Source organism: Melitaea cinxia, chromosome 8 (assembly GCF_905220565.1).
Source record: "Melitaea cinxia chromosome 8, ilMelCinx1.1, whole genome shotgun sequence".
NCBI classification, from domain to species: Eukaryota; Metazoa; Arthropoda; class Insecta; order Lepidoptera; family Nymphalidae; genus Melitaea; species Melitaea cinxia.
Window position 1 is genome coordinate 9,345,665 of NC_059401.1, and position 27,771 is coordinate 9,373,435.

At 34.9% G+C, this 27,771-nt stretch overlaps 1 protein-coding gene across 1 annotated transcript; it reads right to left on the minus strand.

The window, feature by feature from the left end:
• Positions 1–5,589: 5,589 nt before the first annotated feature.
• Positions 5,590–27,771, minus strand: LOC123655737 (signal-induced proliferation-associated 1-like protein 2). Its single transcript, XM_045591490.1, has 16 exons — positions 27,129–27,771; positions 23,687–23,920; positions 23,319–23,604; positions 21,197–21,797; positions 20,978–21,113; positions 20,374–20,489; positions 18,906–19,038; positions 17,787–17,951; positions 16,493–16,662; positions 15,283–15,409; positions 14,296–14,426; positions 12,203–12,379; positions 11,593–11,688; positions 8,114–8,254; positions 6,247–6,391; positions 5,590–5,750 (listed from the first exon to the last, which is right to left on the minus strand). The coding sequence occupies exons 1-15, from the start codon at positions 27,769–27,771 to the stop codon at positions 6,281–6,283; spliced, it is 3,267 nt and encodes a 1,088-aa protein (XP_045447446.1). The 3' UTR covers positions 5,590–5,750; positions 6,247–6,280.

The window sequence follows — 27,771 nt, forward strand, 5'->3', positions numbered from 1 at the left end:
CCTATTTTTTGTATACCATGGCGTTTCCCTATTATAATTTTATAATTTCGGTATACGAAGAGCGGGAAATGCGAAAAGTCGAGTGAAGTGTGCCATATAATGACACAAAAAACGTATTTGCGCCCTGTTGCTTCTTATTCTAAATAATAATAATAATTATACTTTATTTCAGACCAAAGTATAAGTCCATATTGGGTTAGTACAACAAGACAAGACAACATTCAGAATAAAAAACAAAACAAAATTATATTAAAAAAATCAATAAGTAAAAATAAAATTAAATAGAATAAAAGTAAAATCAATAATCAAAAAAAAAAAAAAATTCAAAAATTCAAAAATTTTAAAAATTAAAAAAAAAAAAAAGCAATGCGTGATAGAATTACAATTATCTAATGTGCGACAAGATATAAAGCACAACACGAGCATATTGTTTTACATATATAATTAAATTCATTTACTTACAACGTTTTATTTTCCATATTTGATTTTTTAAATTAGATATACACTTTTTATCTTAGCCAAAAGGCCGAGAACATTGTTAAATAAAACATGTGTCACTCGTTTGAAATTATACAAACGTTGGCTCATCCCGGTTTGGCACGATTGGTCAATAACCTTGTAAATTCAACTTTACGACATAAGAAATAAGAATGATATTCAGTTGTGATTATGGTTGATAATGTTTCTCTACTCGACAAGGCGAAGTCTTCGGAAGAGAATTTTGTCTCTCGTAGTGCGCATGTTAGGGTAATCGAGAAAATACTCGATGTAGACATTATCTCTCTCTCTCGTCAAGAGATATATCGTTGTATGCATGCTAGGCCGGCAGGTCTTGGTCTTGCAGCAAGAGTCTTGCAAGTCTTGCAATTACCTATTAGTCTATTACTATTTATTAAAGTTTACTTTAAATCTTAGAAAAACGTATTAGAATTGGAACATTGTGAACTTGAATTAACATAGCCATAGTAAAGATCAAGCAGATTAATAAATAACTGAAGATTTGATAAGAAATTCGAAAAATCAACTGACCTATATGTCGTTTTCCATGGAAGTAACTGTTTCTTAATAAACATTTATGATTTATAAGCTTACATTTGCTAAAACATGTAAAAAAACAAATTAATTACAATAACTTGACTGTATTTTAAAGAATATCGCAGGCTTTTTATTTTATTAGTAGGTAAGTACCTACGCTTTTTATATTATTTTATTAGTTTTGTAGAATTTTTTTACACGTTTCAAGTATATTTAAAAGTGGCTACAATATTTATTAAACGGGTGATATTTGAACACTTTTTGCTATTTTTTCTTGTAAAAACTTAAGAAATATAATGACTTACGGTCTTACTTATAAAAATCTCGCTAAGCAATACTTAGCCACCGCTTAGTTAAACCGCTCTTAAGCTACAAATCTATGTTTAACTTTTGTTTACTTATAAACGTTGATTAGCTGTTACTTAGTTAAGAAACAAACAAAGAATGATAATTTTTTTTTTCTAACAAACACACGCAAGTAAGTAGATCAAACGTCACAATATAACAGCTGATTTATGTGAAATCCGCCATCTTGCCGCTTAGCAGGAGTTAAACTATGCCTCGGCAGTGTTTAAATTTGACGGCTATTTAAACACTACTTAACGACTTCTTAACGCTAAATAGTGTTTATAAGTGAGGTTTTTGCTAATCTGTTGCTAAGCAATTGATTAAAAATTAAGAAACGTTTATAAGTAAGACCGTAAATGTACAATAATAGTACCTAAGTAATTAGTTTAAAACCATATAAGTAATCAATATTATAATATATACTTACTAGAATGAATTAATATGACATCTACTACCTATCCTTACCATTTTATCCTAATCATAATACTACTTGCGTGATCAGTATAATGTATTCATTTTCATTCTAAGCACTCTGAAACTTATTTATTCTTTGGAACACCTGTAGGTACTCTTAAAATTCGAAATTATTTTGCATGAGTATACCTACGCCCTATGGCGGCAATCAAATAGTGTCAAATGTTATGATTTCGGCGTGGCGGCAACGATTGTTTTAGATTTCAAAAGAAGCCGCCGGCGCGTGTATCATAACCATGTACTTCCGAAAAGCGGCAAATTTCTTTGAGAAGTAAGTACAAAACCTTTGATGCCGCATTATCAAAGTGCCGATGGTTAAAACATAACTATGCATGCACTCAGTTTGATTTTAATAGATATTTTTTTATTCGCTATGTTTATGGTATTAGTCGTAATGCGCATAGGTCCAGTTTTTCATATTCTTTGATACAGTTTTTTGCGTCTCATAGAATTCCTAAGCGTACCTACCTATACACCGAACTGTTACACCTAACTACTCAGTGAAATAGCGCTAAGTCCTAGCTGCAAGACGCAAGAGTCTTGCAGGCTATGTCTTGTTCTTGCTCAAGTCTTGCACGGTCAGTCTTGGTCTTGGTCTTGCTAAAAATACGCGGTCTTGTTCTTGGTCTTGGTCTTGCAAAAACGCAAGAACAAGACCAAGACTGCAAGACCAAGACTGAATTTGGGCAACACTAGTTTCAACATAGAGGTTATTGAAAAGTAGGACTTCAAAGTATACATTGCGACCGTTTACCCAGGGAGGAGGCTGATGAAAAGGTTAATAATTTTATACACTTAATATAAATCAAAATTCTGATCTGACTATCGACTACAACAAAGGTTGCTCTATTATATTTCAAGAATATAAATTACATTATTGCATCCAACACTGAGATTAACGACGTCAAAATATTACAATTTCGCGGATTGTTATCGATTTTTCTGAAATGGCTCTTAATATGTCTACTATTTATTTAGAGGTTGGTGCTAGTCTTAATATTTAAAGCATGTAAATATTTCTTTTAAACTCGACCGCACCGAGTATATTATCTCACTTCTCAGCCACGTCTGTAAAACTGTCGTGAGCAACTGCAAAGCGCTATGCTAGTGTTATTGTGGAAAGGTAACTAAAACAACGACACCAAACTTTTAAATCAAATAAGACTGTAAACGGTATTACGCCCAGAAAATATAGGTAACTTAGTCGGCAGTCGGGAATGATTGATTAAATTATGATAATGGAAACAGGATATAAAAATAATACGATTCTTTGGTATACACTTTAATAAACTGGAATGTCCTAAAATAAACGTACAAAATATAAACATACTATGTTTTAGCTTAAATACTTGAGAAAAATTAATAGTGATACAATGAAAATTCTCAAATCTATGGCGGTAAACAGTAATGCTTTGGTTGTAAAATTATTAATTCCTAAAAAATGTTGACGATTACAAATTGATCTACATCTAGAAAGGTGGGTAGCTGTTTCTCATATATGGAATTGACAGAGACCAGTGCAGAGTTTCTGTTCATTTCAATGCAATCATATAAATCTACGTACATTATAGGTACAAAGTTCCATAATTTTAGTACCATAACATAGTTTTTTAGAATAATTATACATTTCGATGTTTTTCTAGACAATATACAAATACACTTCTAAGAAAACTACTTATTGTATTTTATTTTACATTTATTTGTTCGACTATGTTCCTCGAGTTATTAAATATTTAAAAATAGAATAAATTAATAAAATTTATAAAGAAATTTCAAAATATACTAATGTAAAAAGATAGAAAATTATAATATTGTCTGATAAATTTTGTTACACAAGTTGTGATACATAAATATGTATACAATATAATGTACATAAAAAAATTGCATCTTATTTTGCAATAATGTTTATGTTCATACGTCAGCATTAATCGATACAGGAATATGTAGTTTTTGAGAAAAGGCCGGTCAATATATTATGTAGCTACATTTTAGCAGCTAAGCTAAGATAATAGTAAAATTTATTACCACTGTATGGGTGTGGTTGAATAAGAACACTAAAGTGCTGCTAAAAATGAGGCCCCCAGATAAGACCCCAATTTAAATAAAACTGGCCCAAAAATGTCAATTAAGTATCGTCATAGGCGTGACGAGCGGCACCAGTCGAATGTTTGTAACAGTTACTTAGGGTCGTTTTCGCTGTTTGATGTAATTTGACGAATTTAGAGTGTCGAAGAACTGATAAAATACGACATAATTGACAGACAATAGAATATTCAGTCTGTAAAACAGTACAAAATGTATCTTTTTTGCCGCTCATTGTGCAACAGTCCATAGGTAAACATAACGTACTTACGTTACCATTAAGGCTGTAAAAAAGTTTGAATTGAATTTTAGGAAGGGGTCCTTGTATGGTATAGACAATATTCAAATTTTTATGTAAAACGGGATATTTACTTTAGTGATCATAAAGCTCACACTAGTGAACTGAAGAAGATCGTTATCGATCATGGTAAATATCCTGTTTTACGTATAAAACAGTGTATTAATAGAATAGTTATATTTTATGGGAATTAATTAAACTATTTATTTATTTTATAACTTATTTGTGACAAACAATTAAAACAATATATATAATAACAGTTTCTTAACAAATATGTACATATTAAGTGTAACAGTAGTTGTGTGTGAATAATTTTTTAAATAGATAATGGAAAAGTGTTTGCGAAATGCGAATACATATTTATATTGGTGCGTCGTTTATTGCCATATTATATTTTATGTAACGAGTAAGAGTTAACGACATAAATGTATAACGTTCTTTTTTATGTATTGTCAAGTATGTGTAATATATAAGCGGCTTAAAATTGTTTGTTAATTGACAACGTATTTTTGTATAAAAAAGGTAATGTATAATTGCTATACTACATTATATTTAAATGACTTAAACTAATAAAGCTTCCATTTTACGTTTACATAATTTAACTAAGAGATTCAATTATATGTACATACATTAAATAATTATGTAAAAAAAATTAATATTCTAATATTATAAGAGATCGTGCACTTTAAATACGGTTTCAATATTACGTGGTAATAGTATTTTAATAAAACGGATATTTTTAATGGAAATGCTTACGTGTTTTAATTAAGAAATGTAGTAGTAGCGTTAAGTATTTGTGCTAGTGTGATGATACATCTTACTGTTATAGTATTTGGCAGAGTTCAAGTTTGTTTTAAATATTAAGTAAAAGGTATGGATTAATTTTGTTGAATTCCCTAATAGTAACAATACAAAACATACGTAAGTATATACATATCATTTAGAGTTTTTAAATTTATTCAATTCGCACCTATTGCTTATTTATCTTATTTTTCTGTCTAATACGTGTTTTGTAATTATATCCATAATAATTTCTATAATATAAATAGTCCATGAATGTTTTAGACTAAATTTAATTCAGAACTTTCTCAAAAAAGATTGACATATTTAATACTTAAAACAGTAAAAAATAAATAATCTTACATGTTAAGGCATATCAGACTATTTAGGCGCTAAACATAACAATGCGCATATAATAATCACATTATTTAATTGAAACAGCAACATTATTCTATTAGAATGTATAACGTGAAAACAGTGGCATGTACTTATCGATTAAAAAAAACTACTATTACGCCAAAACAAAAGCTTCTCTAGAAGCTCGAAAGGCACAAAATTCATAAGATACAGCGCTGAGTTTAATCTTTTTATTTAACACGTAGTTACTCTTTGGAAATTACATATGTAATTATTTAAATACTACTCAAGTACACAAGAGTACCTTAATAAGTGGTACGTAGTTGATATTGCGTCACGCAAGTTAAGGCGTTCCATTTTACTATTTTGGAAGTATCTGAAACAACATTTTTTAGAAGCTGTTTATTCTGAGACAAATAAAAGGACAATACGAATTTATTTATTGAATATATACGTATAGCTGCCGATCCATTAAAACAAATGTTAAAAAGCTAATTAGAACAAATATTAGGAAAATTAATAAATAAGGCATGTAATAGAAGAGTAAGACTAATGCAGCAATGGTGTAAAGGACGGGCACGCTATAGCAGCGACATTTAATACGCGGAAAATTAAATTTTAGTTTATAGATTCGAAATCTCTAAATTATTAGAAAGATACAGTAACCATAGACTAATTTAGCTTTTAAGAGTTAGCATTAGTAGTGGTCGTGGTGGATATTTGTCAGATATCATTTTCTATTCGTAATTGCTAAATCGTACTTTTTTTAATGCAATAAAAATTAAATAAAAATTTTATTTTGATTTACAAAATAAAGTTGTTTTTAAAAACCTCTTTATATAAGTTTCACTAACAGCGCATCCAGCTCTAACCTGAGACATAATAGTTTGTGGCGGTGCCGTGACGTCACTGCCTGTCGACGGTGCGCTTCAGCCACTGCGTGAAGTGCCGCAGCTGCCACACGGCGCGCGCCGAGTCCTCGCGCAAGCGGGCGTTATGACGACGGAGACGACGCACCTGGAGTTGATTTACCAAAACACATATAAATAATGCATGTATTTGTACAACAACTTTTAATACGTGATTTTTGATTTTGATTTTGGAGCGTCATTTGTGATGGTGGAGGGTCGGCCAGCATGAAACAAGCATTCCTGAGAAGACGGTGCCCCCTAACCACGCTTATGATTATCGCTAAAGGTTCTAATTACAATTGTTAACTTATCAATGGTATTAATTTGAATAGTCATTGTTTTCTTGGATCCTTACTAAAGAATTGTAATTGAAACCTAGCGAGTGAATGTTGATAACGGCCCCACTGCTCTAATACACACATATCAAAATCAAAAACCAGCTTTATTCAAATAGGCTCCAAGAGCACTTTCGAATCTTCATTTTACAAATTAAAACTTTAAAATAAATTATTATATTTGTAGGAGTAAAGCTACCTCCGATTCGGAATGTAGATTCTGCAGAGAAGAATCGGCAAGAAACTCCGCAGTTACTCTTTTGAAAAATAATATATAAACTGTTTTAGTACAAAATAAATAACTTTATCAACTATAATCCCGCACCGAGTAATAAGCTTTATCTATTAATTTTTTTAGTAAAAACTTTAAATTTATATAAATTGTTTGTGGGATTTTATTATATATGCGAATACCATAACCCAGAAAGGAAACGTTTACTTTGCGCAGTCGGAAACTTGGAGTTACAATTTTGTTATTCCTTCTCGTGTTTACAATGCGATTATTACTATTTATCTCAAAACAATGAATATTCGGGTGAATATACATAATATTGTTATAAATATACTGTGACGTAATTGTTAATATGTCAACTTTTGTAGTAGTAGGAAGACTAGAGCTCCAAGATCGTAAATGCCGCGAATAGTTCTTTTTTGCAAGATAAATATAGTTTCAATATCTGCAGCATTACACCACAGTAACAGGCCGTACAGCACTATGGAAATAGCTAAAATATATTAAGCGTGCAGATGCAACGTCGGTTTCATTCGATTTTACTAATATTAATGCGAAAGTTTGTTACGATGGATTGATATTTGTATTCGCTTTTACGTAAAATCTACTGCCCTAATTGTAATGAATTCAGTATGGAAACAGCTGTAGAACCAGAAGTGCACATATAATACTTCTTATCCTAATATTCCCACAGAATTTTCGTCGGAATATTAGGCCGGTAAAACCACGAGGCTTAGCTAGTGTATAATAAAATAAAGCTCAGAGTTTCCCAATTTGATTATGTTAGTATTATCATCATCATAAGGCAAGTAGTATGTGTCATAGGAAATTTTAAAATATTTCATAGGTTTGTGTAGTGAAGCGATCGGATAGTTACAAATTGTCACAATCCAGCATAGTTTGTAGGTGTATGTAACAGTATGCGTGCGACTACTGCCAGATGCACCCCAGCATCATTCGGACCTTCGGACATTCGGATATTCAAAAATGTTTATCATTCGGACCGTCTGCTCGTTAGCCACCTTTGTAATATTTGAATATATACAATTCTTCTATACATGTGTTTGTAACCCAGATTCTCCTAAACGGCTGGACCGATTTGTATAGATTTCAATGGGTCCATGGAAGGTTTGAAACATTAGAAATTTGACCCGGTAGGTGGTGGTGCTGCCCGTGGTGGTATGTCAGCAACTACATTAGGTAGCTGCCGCTCCGGACAGCACGCCGCCCGCCGGGCCCGCAGTGCGCTCGGCCCACGGACCTCCTCCTCCAGCTGCAGCCGGTGCCGCTGCGCGCTGGCCGCGTCCGCCTCCAGCGCCGCCACGCGCTCCGCCAGCCCGCACGCGCACGCGCCCGCCGCGCCCCCCACCCCCGCCGCGCCCGCCGCGTCCGCGTCGCCCGACTCGCGACTCTCCGCACCGTCGACCTGTACGAAACAGACTATTAGCTGTCTGAGGCTTGGTGAAATATGTTTTAGTGTTTAAATGTTTCATTATAAATCAACGTGGCTTCAAAATGTTTATTAGAGTTCTTAAATGTTACGTTCATGTTAAACGCTATGAATGTTGATTACGGATGCCCAAAAAAGTAATTTGTATCGATACCGTATCGTAATACATCGCATGCCTTTGTATCGATACACGATATTATCGAATCCTTTTGTATCGATTATATCGATACATAGGTATATTTTACACAAAAACTATCATCACGAAATAATAAAGTTGTAGATTTTTAGTCTACTCTTAGTGGTTTGCTTAGTAATTAGTATGCAATGACCGTCTAAGTACCATGTGTCATTCCGATTGTGCCATTTATCGGCGAAAATTTTGTTTTAATGTCACTCGCCGCGAGAGTTCTTGCCGGTTACTTTGATGAATTCAATATTCAGCGAGACGTGGTAAGGTCTATGTTAGAATTGACTTGTATGGGACAATCTAAAAAGATGGATTCAGAGTCATATAACAGCTCCTACAACCACCAGAGACCTAAAAACTGCTGCTGTTGAGAAGTGGCAGAACATTCTACAAAATGACATCCACGTGAAAACCAATTTACCCACTAATTTTTTCGCCACTAATCCCAAATTACATCTTTGTGCCGTTTGCAGTTGAAACACTTGGACCTTGGAGTAGCAATGCTAAAATTTTTTAAAATGAGATAACTCCCCGTCTTATTGCCTCCACTGGTGACAAGAGGGGCTGGTGAATTTTTTGCCCAGAGAATCGGCATAGCGATTCAACGGGGAAATGCTGCCAGCATTCTTGGCACGATTCCACACGGACATGATTTATACCAAAACTATCTGTAAATATTTAGTTCTTAAGTTGTGAATTGTAAATATGTATAATTATTTATCGTTGTGTCCATTTATTATAAATATTCTTTGACGATTAGCAGGAAAGTGGACATAGGGTGCCAATCAAACCACCAATTGCAAATTCATGCGACGTTTCGATCCTTTATTGGACCATCATCAGGCATCTATAAAATATAAAATCATTGAAGAAAGCTGTATACATAAACTAATCCACAACAACAACCAAACAAAAAGAAACCAAATCCTCAGTACCTTTACATACGGTAGTCAAAAGACATCTCCCCGTCAAAGTTCTTTAAGTAAGATTCTAAATTCCAATACATTATATATTATTTTTTTATTTTAAGTTATATTCTAAACTGTAATCTCTAAATTTTGAAAATTTAAACTACAACATTTGAATTTAATAGGTAACAATATGCACACTTTTAAGTTATTAAGTTTTTGATTTTACAATTTCAAGGCATCAAATTCTCCGAACTTGACTATTGAACTGCATCTAAAACACCAATCATATATGTACACACAAAACCATCAAAGACTGACAATATCTACACAACGATCAACAACCAACATTTTATATTACCTTTACATATGTTAATTAAATTTATAATTTTTTTTTCTTTTTCCTCCTATTTTGGTTCCTTTAATTTATATTATTTCTACCCACATGTATTTTTCTTCAATTTTATATATTAATTTTTATTATTCATTATTTAAATTGTTAAGATTTAAAAAATATTAGTCATTTCCTATCAAATTGTCATTAAAATTATGTCATTTAAAATTGGCTAGTTACAAAATTTACATTACAATTTCTATTTTGTAGTTATTGCTCTTTACATTTACATTTTGTTCTCCAATTTCTTGTATTTTCTTGTCTAAAACAACAAATTATACATAAGCCATAGCCGAACACGTTACATTGTACAAGAAACAAACTACCCACTACCAGTGTACTAAATACGGATTTTGAACTATAATCATTGTAATATAAGCTTTTACTCACATGGCTTATGAATTATAATTTATACATAATTATAAATTATACATAAGCCATGTGAGTAAAAGCTTATATTACAATGATTATAGTTCAAAATCCGTATTTAGTACACTGGTAGTGGGTAGTTTGTTTCTTGTACAATGTAACGTGTTCGGCTATGGCTTATGTATAATTTGTTGTTTTAGACAAGAAAATACAAGAAATTGGAGAACAAAATGTAAATGTAAAGAGCAATAACTACAAAATAGAAATTGTAATGTAAATTTTGTAACTAGCCAATTTTAAATGACATAATTTTAATGACAATTTGATAGGAAATGACTAATATTTTTTAAATCTTAACAATTTAAATAATGAATAATAAAAATTAATATATAAAATTGAAGAAAAATACATGTGGGTAGAAATAATATAAATTAAAGGAACCAAAATAGGAGGAAAAAGAAAAAAAAATTATAAATTTAATTAACATATGTAAAGGTAATATAAAATGTTGGTTGTTGATCGTTGTGTAGATATTGTCAGTCTTTGATGGTTTTGTGTGTACATATATGATTGGTGTTTTAGATGCAGTTCAATAGTCAAGTTCGGAGAATTTGATGCCTTGAAATTGTAAAATCAAAAACTTAATAACTTAAAAGTGTGCATATTGTTACCTATTAAATTCAAATGTTGTAGTTTAAATTTTCAAAATTTAGAGATTACAGTTTAGAATATAACTTAAAATAAAAAAATAATATATAATGTATTGGAATTTAGAATCTTACTTAAAGAACTTTGACGGGGAGATGTCTTTTGACTACCGTATGTAAAGGTACTGAGGATTTGGTTTCTTTTTGTTTGGTTGTTGTTGTGGATTAGTTTATGTATACAGCTTTCTTCAATGATTTTATATTTTATAGATGCCTGATGATGGTCCAATAAAGGATCGAAACGTCGCATGAATTTGCAATTGGTGGTTTGATTGGCACCCTATGTCCACTTTCCTGCTAATCGTCAAAGAATATGTATAATGTTTAATAAACTATTGTTTTTTTTATTTACCCTTATGCAGAAAACATATTAGTTAATTGATATTTCTGTGACTTGTTAAATTGCCACACATAGATATCTTTTTTCTTTCTTTTAATTGATATTAAATGCGAACTTGGGGAGGCCTATGTCCAGCAGTGTACTGCAATTGGCTGAGCTGACTTACTGAATGATTTCATGAAGATAAAAAAACTACGAACAAGAAAATTTGGTAACAATAAATCGTTATTCACATTTCTATGTATAGATTTTAAACTGAGCGCTTCATTTTACTTATTATATAAGTATTAAAACATATAGAATTACAATTCGTGAGATTTAATAGTAGCTCTTGTACAGTATGTATTATAAAACTAAAACTCAGTATGAACTTAATGTGACTCACTGGTATCTCCGACCACGTATCGAGGCCGACCTCCGTCGTCGTCTCTGAAGTCGGGTCGACGTTGTCCATGGATGGATACTGGTGCTCTTCACAAATCTATATTGATAAGGTAGAAAAATAGCAATAAAAATCAATAGCTCATTGAAGCCATATTTATATATATTAGTTTTAAAATCATAGCATTTTAATAAAAAAAAAGAAAAGTGATAACATTTCATTTGTGTTATAAAGTATTAGACCACACCGAAAGGGATTGTATCCAAATGTATTTGTTAAAAGAGTAACAATGCAGATCAAAATCAGACCGAGAAGGAAACGTAAGAGGTATGTTTCAATAGAGAACTAAACTACTTATTTTAGCAAAGCGTTTCTGAACACTGTTTGTCTAACTTCATAAACTTACTAAGTTTCATCAAACCTACCGTCACATCATACATCAAATTACTATTTGTCCTATTTTTAACGATTAAGAAAGGCATCAGTAGCATTAAAAAAATATGTCAGAAAATCTCAACATACGTAATTCACCTTGCGTTTCCTATTAAGCGCAACAGCTGCATCGGTTACAATGAGGTGCATAATTAAACAGCGAATAAGCGCTGGGACGTACTTGCAGCATGGCGCGCGTGGCGGTGTGCACGAGCGCGGCCCAGTCCAGAGCGGAGGCGTCGGGCAGCGGGAGCGGCGCGCCGTCCGCCGCCGCGCCCCCCGCGCCCCCCGCGCCCGCCGCCGGCCGCCCGCCGCGCGGCTCACCGAGCTCCGCGTCCATTAGCCGCATCAGTTCCTCCTGTCACAATTATACTATAAAGTTGAACGGCTTCACTTAAAGCTATTTTCTGCTTTATTTCAAAAACCTTGGCGGACCGCTCTCGCTTGACGACACGGTGAATTAGGCTCTGATCAATCTCCAAGGGAGAAAAAAGAAAGAGGCTTATGTTTTGGATGCAAGTAGACTATAAAATTTTGTCAGTTTTAATTTTTTTATAAACTCAGTGACACAGATATTAATTAACAAATAACAAGACCAACAGATTTGAATGCCTATTTGTATTGATAATGAGAGAAAAAATAAATAAATTATACATTTGTTTAGAGAAATTATCATTATATTATTTTACAGTAATTTTCACATATTTTTTTATTTTTATGAAAGTATCAAATGCGGTTTATCACACTATCACAAAAAGCGCTTGGTGCGTGTGAGCGAAAGAGACGGCAGCGCAGAATTTGGCGTGGACTTATCCTCTAAGAGCGCTAGCTCTAGACTGATTTACTGGGTTTGATGCGTGGTATTATATACTATCTTTTTATTCTTAATACAAAAGGCATTAAAAATAATTAAATATATATTTTTTTATGTTCCTAAATGATGTAAGTTTACTTTGGTATAGATAGTTCCTTAAAATTTCTTTATTTCTAAGAAAAATATCGCTTTTAAACTTATACTTATTTGGAAAATATTTGTAAATTTAAAATTTTATTACGGATTAACGGAGATACAAATGGAAAAAAAATCTGTATAAGGTATCAACAAAAAGATATTCCACATATTATAATAGAAAAATTGGACTTCAAATTATACATTTCGATCATTTACCCAGGTTGCTCTGTTATATTTCAAAAATATAAATTACATTATTGCATCCAATACTGAGATTCGACGTCAAAATATTACAATTTGGCGGATTGTTACCGATTATTGTGAAATGGCTGTTAAGATTAATTTCTACTTAAATCTATATAAGATAGGTTTGATTTTCATGAACAGTAGCTTTATACACGGAATACACGTAGACTAGGATACAAGATAGTTTAACATTCAAATTATTTAATATAAATTTATGATTTATTTGACATTACTATAAATATTTATATATTGTAAATGAAATGGCAGTCTAACATCTATACATATAATAAAATGGTAGGAAAGTCAAAACTGTACATTGAATATTTTTTTAAAAGAATACTTGGGGTGTGATCTACAATCGATACCGAAGCCAATAATATAGTTTTTAGAATTTTTGTCTGTTTGTCTGTAAGTATGTTCAGGATAAACTCAAAAAGTACAGCATGGATTTACTTCAAATTTGGCACGAATTAAGAAGTCGGGTCAACATATAGGCTACATATTATCATGCTATCACCTACCGGAAACGAGCAGTGAACCTTTATTTCCTCAACGCATTCTGTGACAACGTGTAATCTAACGACGCATATTTGAATATTGTTGTTATTATGTTAATAACCACGCTATATAAGCTAACTTCACACTATAAAAATCACGCAATATACGTAACTAAGCCGATAAACATAATTAAATGAATATAAGTAGACAAGACAATTTTAAAGCAGCGCCATCTATGAGATTTTTCTGAAATGTAAAGAACGGGTTAATGAATGTTATTTTAAAAGGTATAATCGTAGGTATTTTTAGTGCTGTATACCGTTCACGCAGACGACGTCGCGGGCAGCAGTTAGTAATATATAAAATAACGTACTCCAAATCAGTGTATAACCGCTTGGGTTTCATCATGACCTGTTCAGAAGTGTCCGTTGGGTTATAACTATATTACAGTTGTCCAGAGTGCGGTCGCACCGTGAGTGAGATTATTCCAAGCGATATAAAAGTGTATCTTGGGTTCACTTCCGTTCCGATTAGACGCCTCAGTTAGAGTCCATCAATACTAAACGGTGTGGTCGTACCGTGAGCGAGGAGTGTGTTGCGGAGTGGACGGCAGAGCGCGGACGACGCGCGTGTCTCGGAGACGCGTCTTCGTGGGAGCGTCGCCGCACGTCCACCTGCCCGCCCGATGTAGTGCTCCGCCCCGACCCGCCTGCAAATAGACCACTGCTTTCAACTCTTAAATATATCTTGACATCTTTAAATTAGACGTTTACCTACAGTAAAACTGCAACTGTTTTACAGTATCTTATGTAACTGTTTTACGGTATATTTGTACATAGGAGATATTTAAGAAAAAAATGTGTAAGTGTCGTCTTAGAGCTAATACACGCCAAAAATATTGTACAGTAAAGCCTGTCTATAACTCTTGTGTGTTTGTCTGTTAATAGTGAATGAAATTTGATGCAGATTTCATAGTTAAATTGACGGAGGTCTAACTTAAAAACTGATGCATGTTTCATTTTAACACGTCTCTTAGAATTTGATCATTATAATCACTTCAGCCTATCGCAGTCCACTGCTGGACATAGTCCTCCACAAGTTCGCGCTAAAAATCGCGTGAACTCATGTGTGTTGCCCATAGTCACCACATTGGGCAGGCGGGTTGGTGACCGCAGGGCTGACCTTGTCGCACCGAAGACGCTACTGCCCGTTTTCGACCTGCGTATTGCAAAGCCAGCAGTTGTATGGTTATTCCGCCATCGGTCGGCTTTTTAAGTTCCAAGGTGGTAGTGGAACTGTGCTATCCCTTAGTCGCCTCTTACGACAGCCACGGGAAGAGAGGGAGTGGCTATAGCCACTATACTTTACTGCCGTTGCCACACAGCTTACCTAATTACTTAATCTGATACGTTTACAATATTCGACGTAAACGAAGTCACGAGCACAGCTAGTTTATATTATAAACTTTAACTATGAACTACTAATAAAAAATGACAAATCAAAAGGCTGAGCTTTAAAGTAATGTATCCTCAGGTATAGTGATTGGAGAAGCACATTAGTCTAACCGGTCCCGTAGCCCGAGGTGTCGGAGCGCGGCGGCGACTGGCGGCGGCGCGCCGGCTGCTGCGCCCACGCCTCGCCGCACGCGCTCGCGCACTCGCAGCGCGCGCCCGCCGCGAACGTGAGCCGCACCTGCCGCACGGGACATCACTGGTAATCTCGCCTACTATTCGTTATGAATGCAACGGACAGTCCTCTTTGCAGGGGATGTCTGGCTGCTGAAGAAACAGCCGAATGCGAGGGAGTGGCCGCACACCGGGCTACCATCCTTAAGGAAATAAGGACGCTCCGAGAAACCTGTGAACGGCCCAGGAGGCTTCTGAGCTTCTTGAAGGAGCGGGGCTGGCTGAATTAGCCCTCTTTTCACGCATAACGAACCATCTTTGTGTCTAAATGTGGAAAACCGAGCCCACAACAAAACAAAACAAAACTAATGTCACCTCGTACCGTATCTGGCCACGAGCGAGTGGTTCGATGTGGTGATGTTGACGGTTACCGTGCACTTGTAAGCGTAAGGAGGCTTAGCTTCTAGTAGATATGGCGTGTGTATATGCTGATGTTTAGCTCTTGTCGAGAGCAAGTTATAAGTTTTGATTAAAGTAAAGTACCCTAAATGTATTTTGATGGTTTGTATCAAAATCGAGTTACATAAATGGGCCTTTACGAAATTAATTATTGATGCAACTAACGAATATTATTAATGGGTTCGGTCAAATAATAATAATAGGTTCAAATTTTGCAGTGAAAGCTCAGATTCTAATAGCAGTTAAAACATAAAAGCTGTAGGAAAATCGCACTCAGAAATTAAGTGGAAACTTAAGCCCGATTCCTAGATTAAAAAATAAAATAAAAAATAATAATAAAATATATGTATAATATATGGATTGTATATATTATTTAATTATAGATTATATTATATTCTTAAGCTGCACAAGCCCTTAAATTCAACAAGCTCCTTTCTGGTGGGTTGTCTGGAACTATCAGAGATAAGATCACTATCTAGTGATAAGACCGCTCGTTGCATGCGATGTAATTATTATTATTTTCCCCTTTAAGCTTTATACTTATGTAATTGTTATATGTTACTGTGTGCAATAAAGTTATTTATTATTATTAAAAATAAAAACGATTCGTAATTATAAGGAGTGGTTTTTGATAATAGGAAGTGGAGTCTTCAATTCGAACAGCGTCGGTAGGAGAGCGGCCGCTACTCACGGTGACGGGGTCGGAGGTCTTGAGCAGGTCGACGAGGTGGTCGTGCGGCAGCGCCACGACGGCGGCGCGGCACACCTCCAGCAGGCGCGCGCCGCGCCGCACGCCCGCGCGCGCCGCCGCGCCGCCGCCCTCCACCGCCGTCACCAGCCCGTCCGCCTGCACGTGGAACCCTGCCGCGTGCGACTTTCTTAATATATAATCATTAGAGTTATCGGGGAAGCGGACGTAAGGTGCTTATCAAAATACCAATTGTAAGTTAATGCGACGTTTCAATCTTATATTAGATCTTCTTCAGGCATCTTTACATGTAGTGTTTAATTGACATCTATACAATTCTATTGCCACTATGCATAATCATACAATACTTTCCATTTTTTTTTTTTTTCATAAACAAGGTATTATCGGTAAGGTAAATTGACATATTGTTTATTGGAATTAAATTATAATCAAACGGAAAAATTTTTGGTCACTGTAACCCAAGTAGACATTTGTTTGATTTTTTCCCTATTGATAATATTGTTTGTGTTTATATTTGTTACATTTGGTCAACTTTGTCATACGACGCATTATGAAGCGGGCGGAGTGCGACACAGTTTTATATTAAAGTAGTTATTATCGTTACCAATTATATTTGCTATGTACCAAATATTTGAAATAAATAAATGTTATGTTGTTATTAATAGGTGATTTGGAAAGTTATTTAGTTTTCATTAATTACACTATATATAAAACATTATAAAACTCGTATTTGTATTTGTCTCTGCGAAATGTCTTTTTGTATTCGTTGCTATGAAGAACTTCAATAAATTATTAAATAATAACGCTTCGGCCTGTAATATCCCACTACTGGGCATAGGCCTCTTTCCTATGTAGCAGAAGGATCAGAGCTTAATCCACCACGCTGCTACAATGCGGGTTGGCGGATATATTCCCTATTATATTACTATGAGTAACGATCGCTATCAGGTGTACATGATAACAACCGGGACCGACGGCTTAACGTGTTCTCCGAGGCACGGTGGGGAGACCCACAAGGACTGAACAAACACTCAGACCACGGCAAACACCCGTATGGCCAATACAAATGTTTGTCACGTGCGGGGATCGAACCCGCAACCGCAAGCGCAACAGGTACAATCCATGGCTGTAACCGTTGCGCCAACGCGGCGTCTTAAAAAATAATAAAATAATACTTAATTAAATTCTAAGGACTTAGAGAGCTCTACTTGCTGCAGATTACGACAGGCGATCAAAGGCGACGGCCAGTGTAATTAGTTATAGTCTGTGGTGTTACCGAGCTGAGCCGCGGCGCCGCGCTCCAGCGCCAGCTCGGGCAGCGCGTGCGCGTGCGGCGGCGCCACGCTGGCGAGGCGGCGCAGCAGCGCGCCCGCGGCCGCCGCGCGCACGCTCTCCCCGCGGTGGAAGTACACGCGCACCCACGCGCCGCTCACCACCCAGCCTGCGGCCGGCACGCCATTACTGCTCACTTCCGCTCGGTTTATCCGTTCACATTCTTTGAGTTTACTTCTTAAGAGTGTATACTACCTCAAATTGCTTATTTTCCGCTCGGCAGGATGTCCATATCTTCCAAACTACTGAATATTTAAGTTTGAAATTTATGTATGGTAAAGTTCAGGACATAAACTATCTTTCATATGTTTCGAAAACACGATTCCAGAAAATTTTCTCGATAGAAAAAAACCGCAAAGTTACCTCTATTTTTGTATTTAAACCTTAATATCTCAGTAAATATAGAAGTTATGGACTTAAGATTAATGCATGGTAATTGAAATAAGTATGACGAACATTTTATATGTTGCGATTTTTAAAAAATAACTATTGATAATGTTTGTGGGGAGAAAATACATGTAATTCGCGCTATGAACAACCAAGCGCTCTCAATTCTCATGTGTATTTGGTACGGGTGAAATCTGAATTCGAGCTGAGGTAGGGTAGCCCCTTAAGAAGCTATATAAAGCCCGCGGAATGAAAATAATATGGCGAGTTAAATCATGTAACAACTGATGCTGACTCTCAGTGACGCTGAGTTGGTACAAAAGTATGCTAGAATTTATTGTACCGATACGAATAGCAATGAAATTCATGTTTTTATTTTAGAGTTCTATTATTTTATTTAATATAATTTGATTAATTTTATAGAACACTTTTATTTTTAAATATCACAGTATTCGTTCTCGATAAATAAACTCCAGTCGCGTGTACGATCTGGCAAACACATTTTTTTTTTTTCGATCCTCGTCTCGTTTAACAAGTTTCATTGCAAGCGTTTCGACAGTTTTAGCGTGAAGGAGAGATACACCATTTATTCACAAGGTTAGCTGGAAATTTAAGCTATGTAAAATTTATAAAAGAATAAACTTACATTAACTAATAAGTTACAGGTAAAACTTACCAAGTAATGTATTAGTCGGTAGCACCAGTACAATCTGCCTAGAACTCTCTTCGACAATAACTATACTATCTGCAGATATACCTATAATGCAGTCTGTTAAGTTACCCCCCGCTCCCTCGTCCTGTACTTGCACCTGAAACCCGGTGATATAATTTGAACATATCTTTTTTATTCATTACTAGCGACCCGCCCCGGCTTCGCACGGGTGCAATCCTTTTACTAAATATACTATAGAATGTCTTTATTTATAGTGTGAAGCTAGCATATAGAATTGTTATTAACATAATTACAACAACATTCAAATATACGTCGTTAGATTACAAGTTGTTACAGAATGCGTTGAAGAAATAAAGGTTCACTGCTACCCCGTAGTTGATAGCGTGATAATTTGTAGCCTACATATTGACCCGACTTTTTAATAATATTCGTGTCAAATTTGAAGTAAATCCATGCAATTCTTTTTGAGTTTATCCCGGACATACATACAGACAAAAATTCTAAAAACTATATTTTTGGCTTCGGTAGCGATTGTAGATCACATCCCAAGTATTCTTTAAAAAAAATATTCAATGTACAGTTTTGACTTTCCTACCATTTTATTATATGTATAGATTGTTTTTTATGTTATCAATATATTTAATAAGTTAGTATACTATTGAACTGTTTTTAATAGTATTATCACAATTAAAAAAAAAAGTTAAATTACCACTATAAACTATTATTCTTACCAACTCGTAGGAGCAAAAAAGTTGTCACATTCCAGCCTCATCTATACATATAATAAAATGGTAGGAAAATCAAAACTGTACATTGATCAATATGATGAATCGATACCGAAGTCAACAATATAATTTTTAGAATTTTTGTCTGTTTGTCTGTATGTATGTCCGGGATAAACTCAAAAAGTACTGCATGGATTTACTTCAAATTTGACACGAATATTTTTAGGTCGGGTCAACATATAGGCTACATATTATCCCGCTATCATCTACGGGGAATGAGCAGTGAAAGGTTCACTCACACAGGTTATTTCTTCAACGCATTCTGTAACGTGTAATCAAACGACGCATATTTGAATGTTGTTGTTATTATGTTAATAACCATGCTATAAGCTAGCTTCACACTATAAATAAAGACATTCTGTAATATTTAATATCAGCATTAGTAATTTAGTATCATCATTGCACCCGTGCGAAGCCGGGGCGGGTCGCTAGTTATTTATTAAAAATTAAGGAATTTTGTAGACAATTTTAGGGTTAACAGTTAAAGATTACACCGCATAAATTTGAATAAACAATAATTAAAATTAACTTAAATATTAACATTTTTAATAATTTACTTTTTTAGAAATGCCTCAGTGGACATTAAAAAATTTAGTTGTTGATACCTCTTGATTATTAAGTTTACTTTTAATTAATAGGTACATTTTGTTTTAGAGTTGAAATAAAGAAGTGAAACTACAATTTACATGAAAGCACAATGCTCCTCCGACCAATACATCGTTAGTGCAGTCTTCGACGCGAGGCACAATGGCGTTGTTGCTGGAATTGTTTCCGCTCTTCATCAATAACGAAGAGAATATAGCTGAAAATAATAATTAATATTATATAATAATCTATACAAATAAAAATGAATCACTAAATGTGTTGTTAAGCGCTAAAATCGAGAGCGGCTGGACCAATTCAGGCCGATTTCTTTTTAAATACTTGAGGAACGAATATTTAAGAAAAATGAGCAGAAAATTGTAAGTTTCCGGAAATGAAACGATTATTGCAATTGCAAGCATTTTGCAGTTCGCAATATAGGTTAGTATGTCGGTTAGAATAAAATAAATAATAAAATCGATATTATATTTGCGCACCAAAGTAGCAATGTAATGACGCTACAAATTTTTTATTATTAATAATTAAATGAAATTAATGATAATTTAAAAAGATTTTTTTTTTCATATCTAGGTATATTTATTACTCAATTAGGTACTAATATACAACGTATATTTATTATGGACATTGCCTTTTTAAGAGATTAAATTAAATAAGAAAGTTTTATTTGCATTTTAAGATTTAGCTTACAGAATTTTTGTCCAGTGTCTGTAGTCGTAGCAGTAATATAGTTCTTAGCTAAATCTTTCAGGTACTCTTGTCGCGTACGGGTCGCCATCGTACTAAACTTAGGCGATTGGATGGCAGCATTTTCACCATTAATAACCTAAATAAATTATTACACGTTTAGTAAAATAGATATTGAGACAGCTAACTGAAAAGTAATAAAATTAATAAGGATATATTTACCTTACTTAAAAGTAAATCAGTAAAAGCTTCTCCTTTCGGATAGACCGCCCCATCTTTAATAGGGGGACCAAATAAAGGCACTTCTTTAGCACGACTTACAGCTATACTATAATGTGTATTCTCTGTACACGGATCTATAACTCTTACAACCACAAAAACATGCTGAAACTGTGAACGAATATTTCTCGGCGTGAAAGGCGCCGCACCCGGTTCTTGGAAGACAATTGTTACTATATCATTGCCGATGTGCCGTTTCCTTAACAACTGCTGCCTGTTGTTCGGCGTGTATGGAAGCATTGTTGAAACATGGAACATTATTTCGCACCCTTGATACGTCGTATAAACGGAGTACAGACCAGTGGAGTCCGTCCTGTTATCGAGACCAGCCTTATATTTATCGAAATCTTTTAATCGAACTGTTTGACCCAACATTTGAAGAAATTCTACGAAGGCAGGGCCAGCTTCTTGATTATTATACATTTCTTCTTCAGTTGACTGACCACTCTTACAATACATAACTCCTACTTTATATTGTCTCGTGACGCGTTGCTCATCCAATCGCAGAAGCTGTTCCTCAGCACCTCCACTTGTAATTCCAAGTCTGTAAATTGCAATTATAAATTAAGTAAGTTAGTCTGTAAGGTGTAATTGTAAGTTAATTATAATTTAATCCGGTAATAGGTTTAACACCGGCAGCGACCACCAGCTACTACGAGGCAATCTGAATATATGCCTCCGAAAAGAGTCCGTTTGGAGAAATCTATTTTCCGACTTACGCTGCTCCAAATACTATGTGGCTCCGAGTAGTTCGGACTGGAATTTCAAAATCGATTCGATTCGTTGGAAACCACTAGCGACGTTGACGAGATGAGCGGCACATTCCGGACATCGAAGTCGACGAGATTAGTACCGGGGAAGGGCTCCGGGGATTTGGTATTGGTCGGGAATTGAAGTATTGAGATGTATGTACGAAGCAGCGACGATGACCGTGCATAACCTGGACCAACGAACGAGACTTATTTTTGTTTGTCGTGGGGTAAGACAGGGGAATGTATTGTCTCTAAAACTGGATACCATTGCGCTTGAGGATGTCTTAAAGACTTTGGATTAGGAGGCTTCAACATCAAAGGCGAATACATCTCTCACCTTCGATTCGTCGACGATATTGTCATCTTTGCGGAGACGGATGAGCTAGGCTAAATGCTAGGCGGCCTAAATGAGTCCTCCCAACGAGTTAGTCTCAGTATGAACTTGGATAAAAAGAAAGTTATGTTTAACAGCCAAGTCATACCGAGACCGGTACCGGTCGATTGTACCCTTCTCGAAGTTGGTCAGGATTATGTCTACCTAGGCGTTACCATTAAACTAGGGTGAAACAACTTCGAAAGGAAGCCAATAGAATTCGGTTGGATTGGGCGACGTTTAGCAGGCTTCGCGGAGTCTTTTTTTAAATGCTGCAATGCTTAAAGACAAAAGTCTTCGAGCAATGGGTCCTGCCTATTTTAAACTACGGTGCCAAGACGTGGACACTGATGAAGTGACTAGTCCAGAAGTTTAGTCACTCAACGTGCGGTCTCTCTCAAAGATAGGATAGGATTAGGTGAGACTATTCGTGAGAGAACGAAAGCAACCGACATATCCCACAGAATTAGCAGGTTGAAGTAACAGTGAACTGTCCATCTGCGTCGATGGCCGCTAGAGCAGAAGAGTAATGGAGACCGCGTGTTGGCAAACGCAGTGTTTGACATTGTCGGTGGTGGCTGGATGAAGATTGCGGAAAACCGGGATGGTTAGCGCGAACTTGGGGAGACCTATGTCCAACGGTGGACAGATCAATGAGAATAGACTGATCAATGAGGAATTAATATCATTTTATGTCGATAGTGTCCAGAAGAAAAACAGCTTATTTTTAACTCGGACCGAGAGAAATTAAAGCGATTAATAATTGTGATTGTTATTTTATTCACTTCTGTAAAACTAGTTCGAGAATTATACAGAACTGTCTTATAGTTATTTACTCATTTCAAAGCCAGTATCGTTCTTTGGGCCGATATATTAGGTTTAAACGAAACTGACTTTTGACTATCTTAAATAATAAGGGATATTCATTATTAAATATTACCTTAAACAACTAAGCTGTATCTCAGGTGCCACATACTCCAACACCTCTTTCGTGTTGTACGTTGCACTATTGTTACTTGGCTTAACAGTAGGCAAAGCGTCTTCTAGGACGGAACCGCGTAGGGTGAGAAGTTCAGAAGTTCGTATAATAAGACGATACTGCCAGGCAAGTTGGGACGCCGGCGCGGACGCATCTCCACCTCCCCGCCTTAGTTCCACACGCTCTTTTTTTATAGAAATGGCCACTGGTCCTAAATTCTCGTCCATTCCGAACCAATTTTGGTGAGCTGAAATAATTTTATTGTAATAATATTAACTTTTCAATATAGTCATTATATTTTCTGCTTTGTTTCAATAATTTATACTCACGATGGGTATAAAAGTAGTTTCTGTAATACAATGCGCCTAAATCTTGGCTTTCTATAGGTAACGGAGTGCTGGATCTCATGAAGGGGCAACCATTTCGCCAATGAGTTTGCCCAGGTGGAAATTCTAAGACTGAAAAGCCATAAGCTGCCCTGGGACGATGCCATCCTCCAAACTGTCCAGGAATTGCTCCTCTCGCTGTACGAGAGCACAGAGACACGCAACGTTCTTCTTCACCTAAAAGACGAAATAATAAAATCTTTGTATTTATTTCCTTTTTACTAATCTGTTGAAAAATGTCAAAAAGGCTTAGTATCCTTTATAAGTGCAATCCTATTGCATGAGTCATAAACAAGTCTGAATATGGCTGGAACTGTGACTTTAAAGGGATATAAATAGGTTTTATTAATATAGGTTATTTTATGTTTAGTGATTTGTATTAATGTTATTTAATAATAATCAACGAAAACTACAAAATCAAAAACATAAGCGTTTATAGTAAGAATTATCTTACTTAATATAATAATGATTTTATAAAAACCTGCATTCCAATGCATGACTGATTCAATGTTATTGACCATACAAATAGGAGAGTTATTGAATCTTAACATGCATACCTAATGCAAAATAATTAAGTATTGAAAATGAAAGTTTTATAAGAATGTTTAGTTTCTGAAGATTTGTCTCTATAATAAATAAATAATTAAAGTATGTTAATAACATAAAATTTTGCCTGTAAGATTGGTTTTAATTTTTTATTATCTTAGAAAAATATCATGTGCAAGATGTTAAAATTGTATTTATTTTATAACAACTCATTAAGTGAAATATACTATAAAATTCATGTTTCTTACAGATTATAATATCATCATCATCACTTCAGCCTATCGCAGTCCACTGCTGGACATAGCCCATATGGACAGAGTTTGATATATCGTCCCTTAGCTAATATAGCATATAAGCGTATATAGCGTATAATAATTACCTAAGATTATTTATATTAAATTATTACTTCTTTATAACACAAAAATTCCACCAATTTTATAAAATAGACAGTTTTTTTCGTCTCCTGTAAAGTTGTTAAAAATGACTTCAGCGGTGTTGTTAGCAAAGGGACGATATGTATTATCTTCTTCTTGTTTAGGGTTAATGGCTTTCAATAGTGCCAAATGAGCATGTATTATAATTTCTTATTCTTTAACTCAAAATGTATTATTTTATAAAGAAAGTGCTTAAGTCAGTATGATACCTAATTCTCACAGAATACATACACGCATATTTCTATGAGTATAAGAAGTAATAGCTTTATTCTCACATTCTTTATCAAAGAATTGTGACATGATTATTCTATCTTGTACTAAAATTTCAATATTTTTAAGATTTACTGTGATTGTGTTTATTGATTTTATTTGAACACTATCAGCAACACAGATTATCTTACTCATTTATAGATTTATTTTATCACTCAGAATGTACAAATTTCAAGGATTTATAATGATTTATTATGAGATTACAATAAACATATGTATCATGAAATAATACCCGTTTCAGTAAATAGCCCGTTACTAAATACATTTCTAATACACTACTATGAATGTACACGTATGAAATAAACGCTTATTATTATTTATTATTATTATTACTGCCGGGAGACGATAAATAAATGTTAGGATTTTGTCAGGATTAGGTATGGTTTTGCATTTGCTGACAACCACTTGTGAATGTCTGCCAATTTACGGACAAAATGAAACATTCGAAATCGAGTATGAATAGAAAATAATTCAATATCGGAACAAGATACTAATATAACAGAGGGCATAGGTGGTCGACAGGCCCTTTTTTGACTGGATCACTGAATTGTGTCAGTGTTAAATGCATTTCAGAATAAAATCGTAAAGTTATATAATTATGTAAAAATTTAGATTTTCAGTTAGTAGTGATTAACTTCAGATGAATGAAAATTTTGTATTACTTATCTATTTGTGACAGTTGTGATAGCTCGATTATTGCAGCATTTGTCGATACACATGTACTGTGTGGCTACGGTACTAAAGAATTTAGCCACCCCCTCTCTTCCCGTGGGTGTCGTAAGAGGCGACTAAGGGATAACAAGGTTCCACAACCATCTTGGAACTTAAGAAGCCGACCGATGGCGGGATAACCATCCAACTGCTGGCTTTGAAATACACAGGCTGAAGACGGGCAGCAGCGTCTTCGGTGCGACAAAGCCAGTACTGCGGTCACCAACCCGCCTGCCCAGCGTGGTGACTATGGGCAAAACACATGAGTTCACGTTATTTTTGACGTAAACTTGTGGAGGCCTATGTCCAGCAGTGGACTGTATAGGCTGTAATGATGATGTCGATACAATGATTTTATTTTATACCTCCTTTGTAAAGGAGGCTAACAAGTGTGCGGTCTGCCTGAAAAGCGTAGATCATAGCCTATGTAGACTTGCAACACCAGAAGCACTGTAAGCGTGTTGCCAACCATAACCCTTTACCCTACCCCAGAATATTTTACACCGCAACAAAAGAACACTACTAAAGAGCGTTAGCTGTTCTTTGTAATAACTTTATTATTATATTCTTACACATAAATATTGCAAATGCAAAGTTTGTGAGGAGTAATGAAAGATACTTTTTAGGTTAAAAAAACTACATGGTATATTGTAAAATTTAGTAAGTAAATATTTATAGACCATGACAACATTAGGGTTTTCATAATAAGATTCTCATAAATGCAAGAGTTTGGCTGGTAAAACCTCAAACTACAGTCGGTATTGTAAAATTTAGTATTGTTTACATATTTTGTATTGAATTTCCTTAAATTTAAAAATTGCATAAATTTATTAAAATTGTAATTTTAGCAACATATATTATAAACTAGCTGTGTCTACGATTTTATTCAAGTGGAATAGTGACTTTGGACAGCATTTTTTAGATATATCTTGCGGTTTATTTTGGATCATAAATACCATTGTTTGGGTATTTACATGTATATCGTGATTTTTTAAATTGGTATTACTTTTTTATTTATGAATCCATTGAGATGATACATATACTAAATGTTAAGTGAAGCTTACCACAATATGTTAGTGAAAACCACATCTAAATAGGATAAACCTTTTCTGAGATTAGCGTGCACAACCGCACAGACAAACAGAAAAAAAATCCAATGATCATTGTTTTGGGTGCTATTTGCGTTGATAAAGGTCCAAATATTTTTTTTTCTCTCATATATCTTCCATGTACAGACAACGATCCATTACATTTTTCTCATGTGTATAATAAGCCACGTATATACATAAGGAAATTGAGTATTGAGATTCTGCAGCTAGTAGTAATTTAGTTTTTACAGAAGCTAGATCATATTTCATCACAAAATTACATAAATTTTCTAATCATTATGTATCATACATTAATATTATTAAATATGTACTTACCACCTAACTCATTCCTGAAAAATGGACAACTCTCAAGTAACTCATTTGAACGACCATCGCCAGTATCAGGTATAGTATCTTCACCAGGTGGTAGGCCACGCGTGGCAAGTAACGATGCAGCTGATGCTCCAGTCGTTGTATTCCTTCGTCTACTTAATAGAGCTCCACGAACTTCAGCAGCGTAACTCAAGTTAGCCATAAGGGATTGACAGTCATAATGTGCAAATTGTTTTCTTTTGCTTGTATCAGACACAGATGTAATTATTCCTTCGCCATCTGATCTAGCTATGACGGGAGTTGCACCACCCCATAGTTTATTAAATTTAAGGCGTGGTTTCGGACTAACACTAGCCCTTGGTGTTGGACCATCGGCATGGTCGCTAGCCAATACTTCAGAAAATCGATCGGTCACACGGCTCAACCCAGAAGATTTGTCAGGTGCATTTAAGCCACTATAATTGTGTACCATTGCGGGGATCCGATCACTAGTACCCCCGATCACGTCGATCGACCCGTGACTACCATACTCACGTCGCAGACCATTCCCTGCAGGGTGATCAGCATATATCAAGTCAAGACTGGAATTACTACGGTACATAGCATCTCTAACTTCCTTTCTTCTGAGATGATCTGGAGCATACAT

Bases quoted from the DNA above. Each gene is read 5' to 3' on its own strand.
- LOC123655737 (XM_045591490.1), bottom strand. From the start codon at position 27,771: ATGTATGCTCCAGATCATCTCAGAAGAAAGGAAGTTAGAGATGCTATG. The intron at 23,921-27,128 runs GTAAGTACATAT...TTCGTCTTTTAG, and splicing joins TTTCAGGAATGAGTTAGGTG to GTGAAGAAGAACGTTGCGTG. The intron at 23,605-23,686 runs GTGAGTATAAAT...AAATTATTTCAG, and splicing joins AAACTACTTTTATACCCATC to CTCACCAAAATTGGTTCGGA.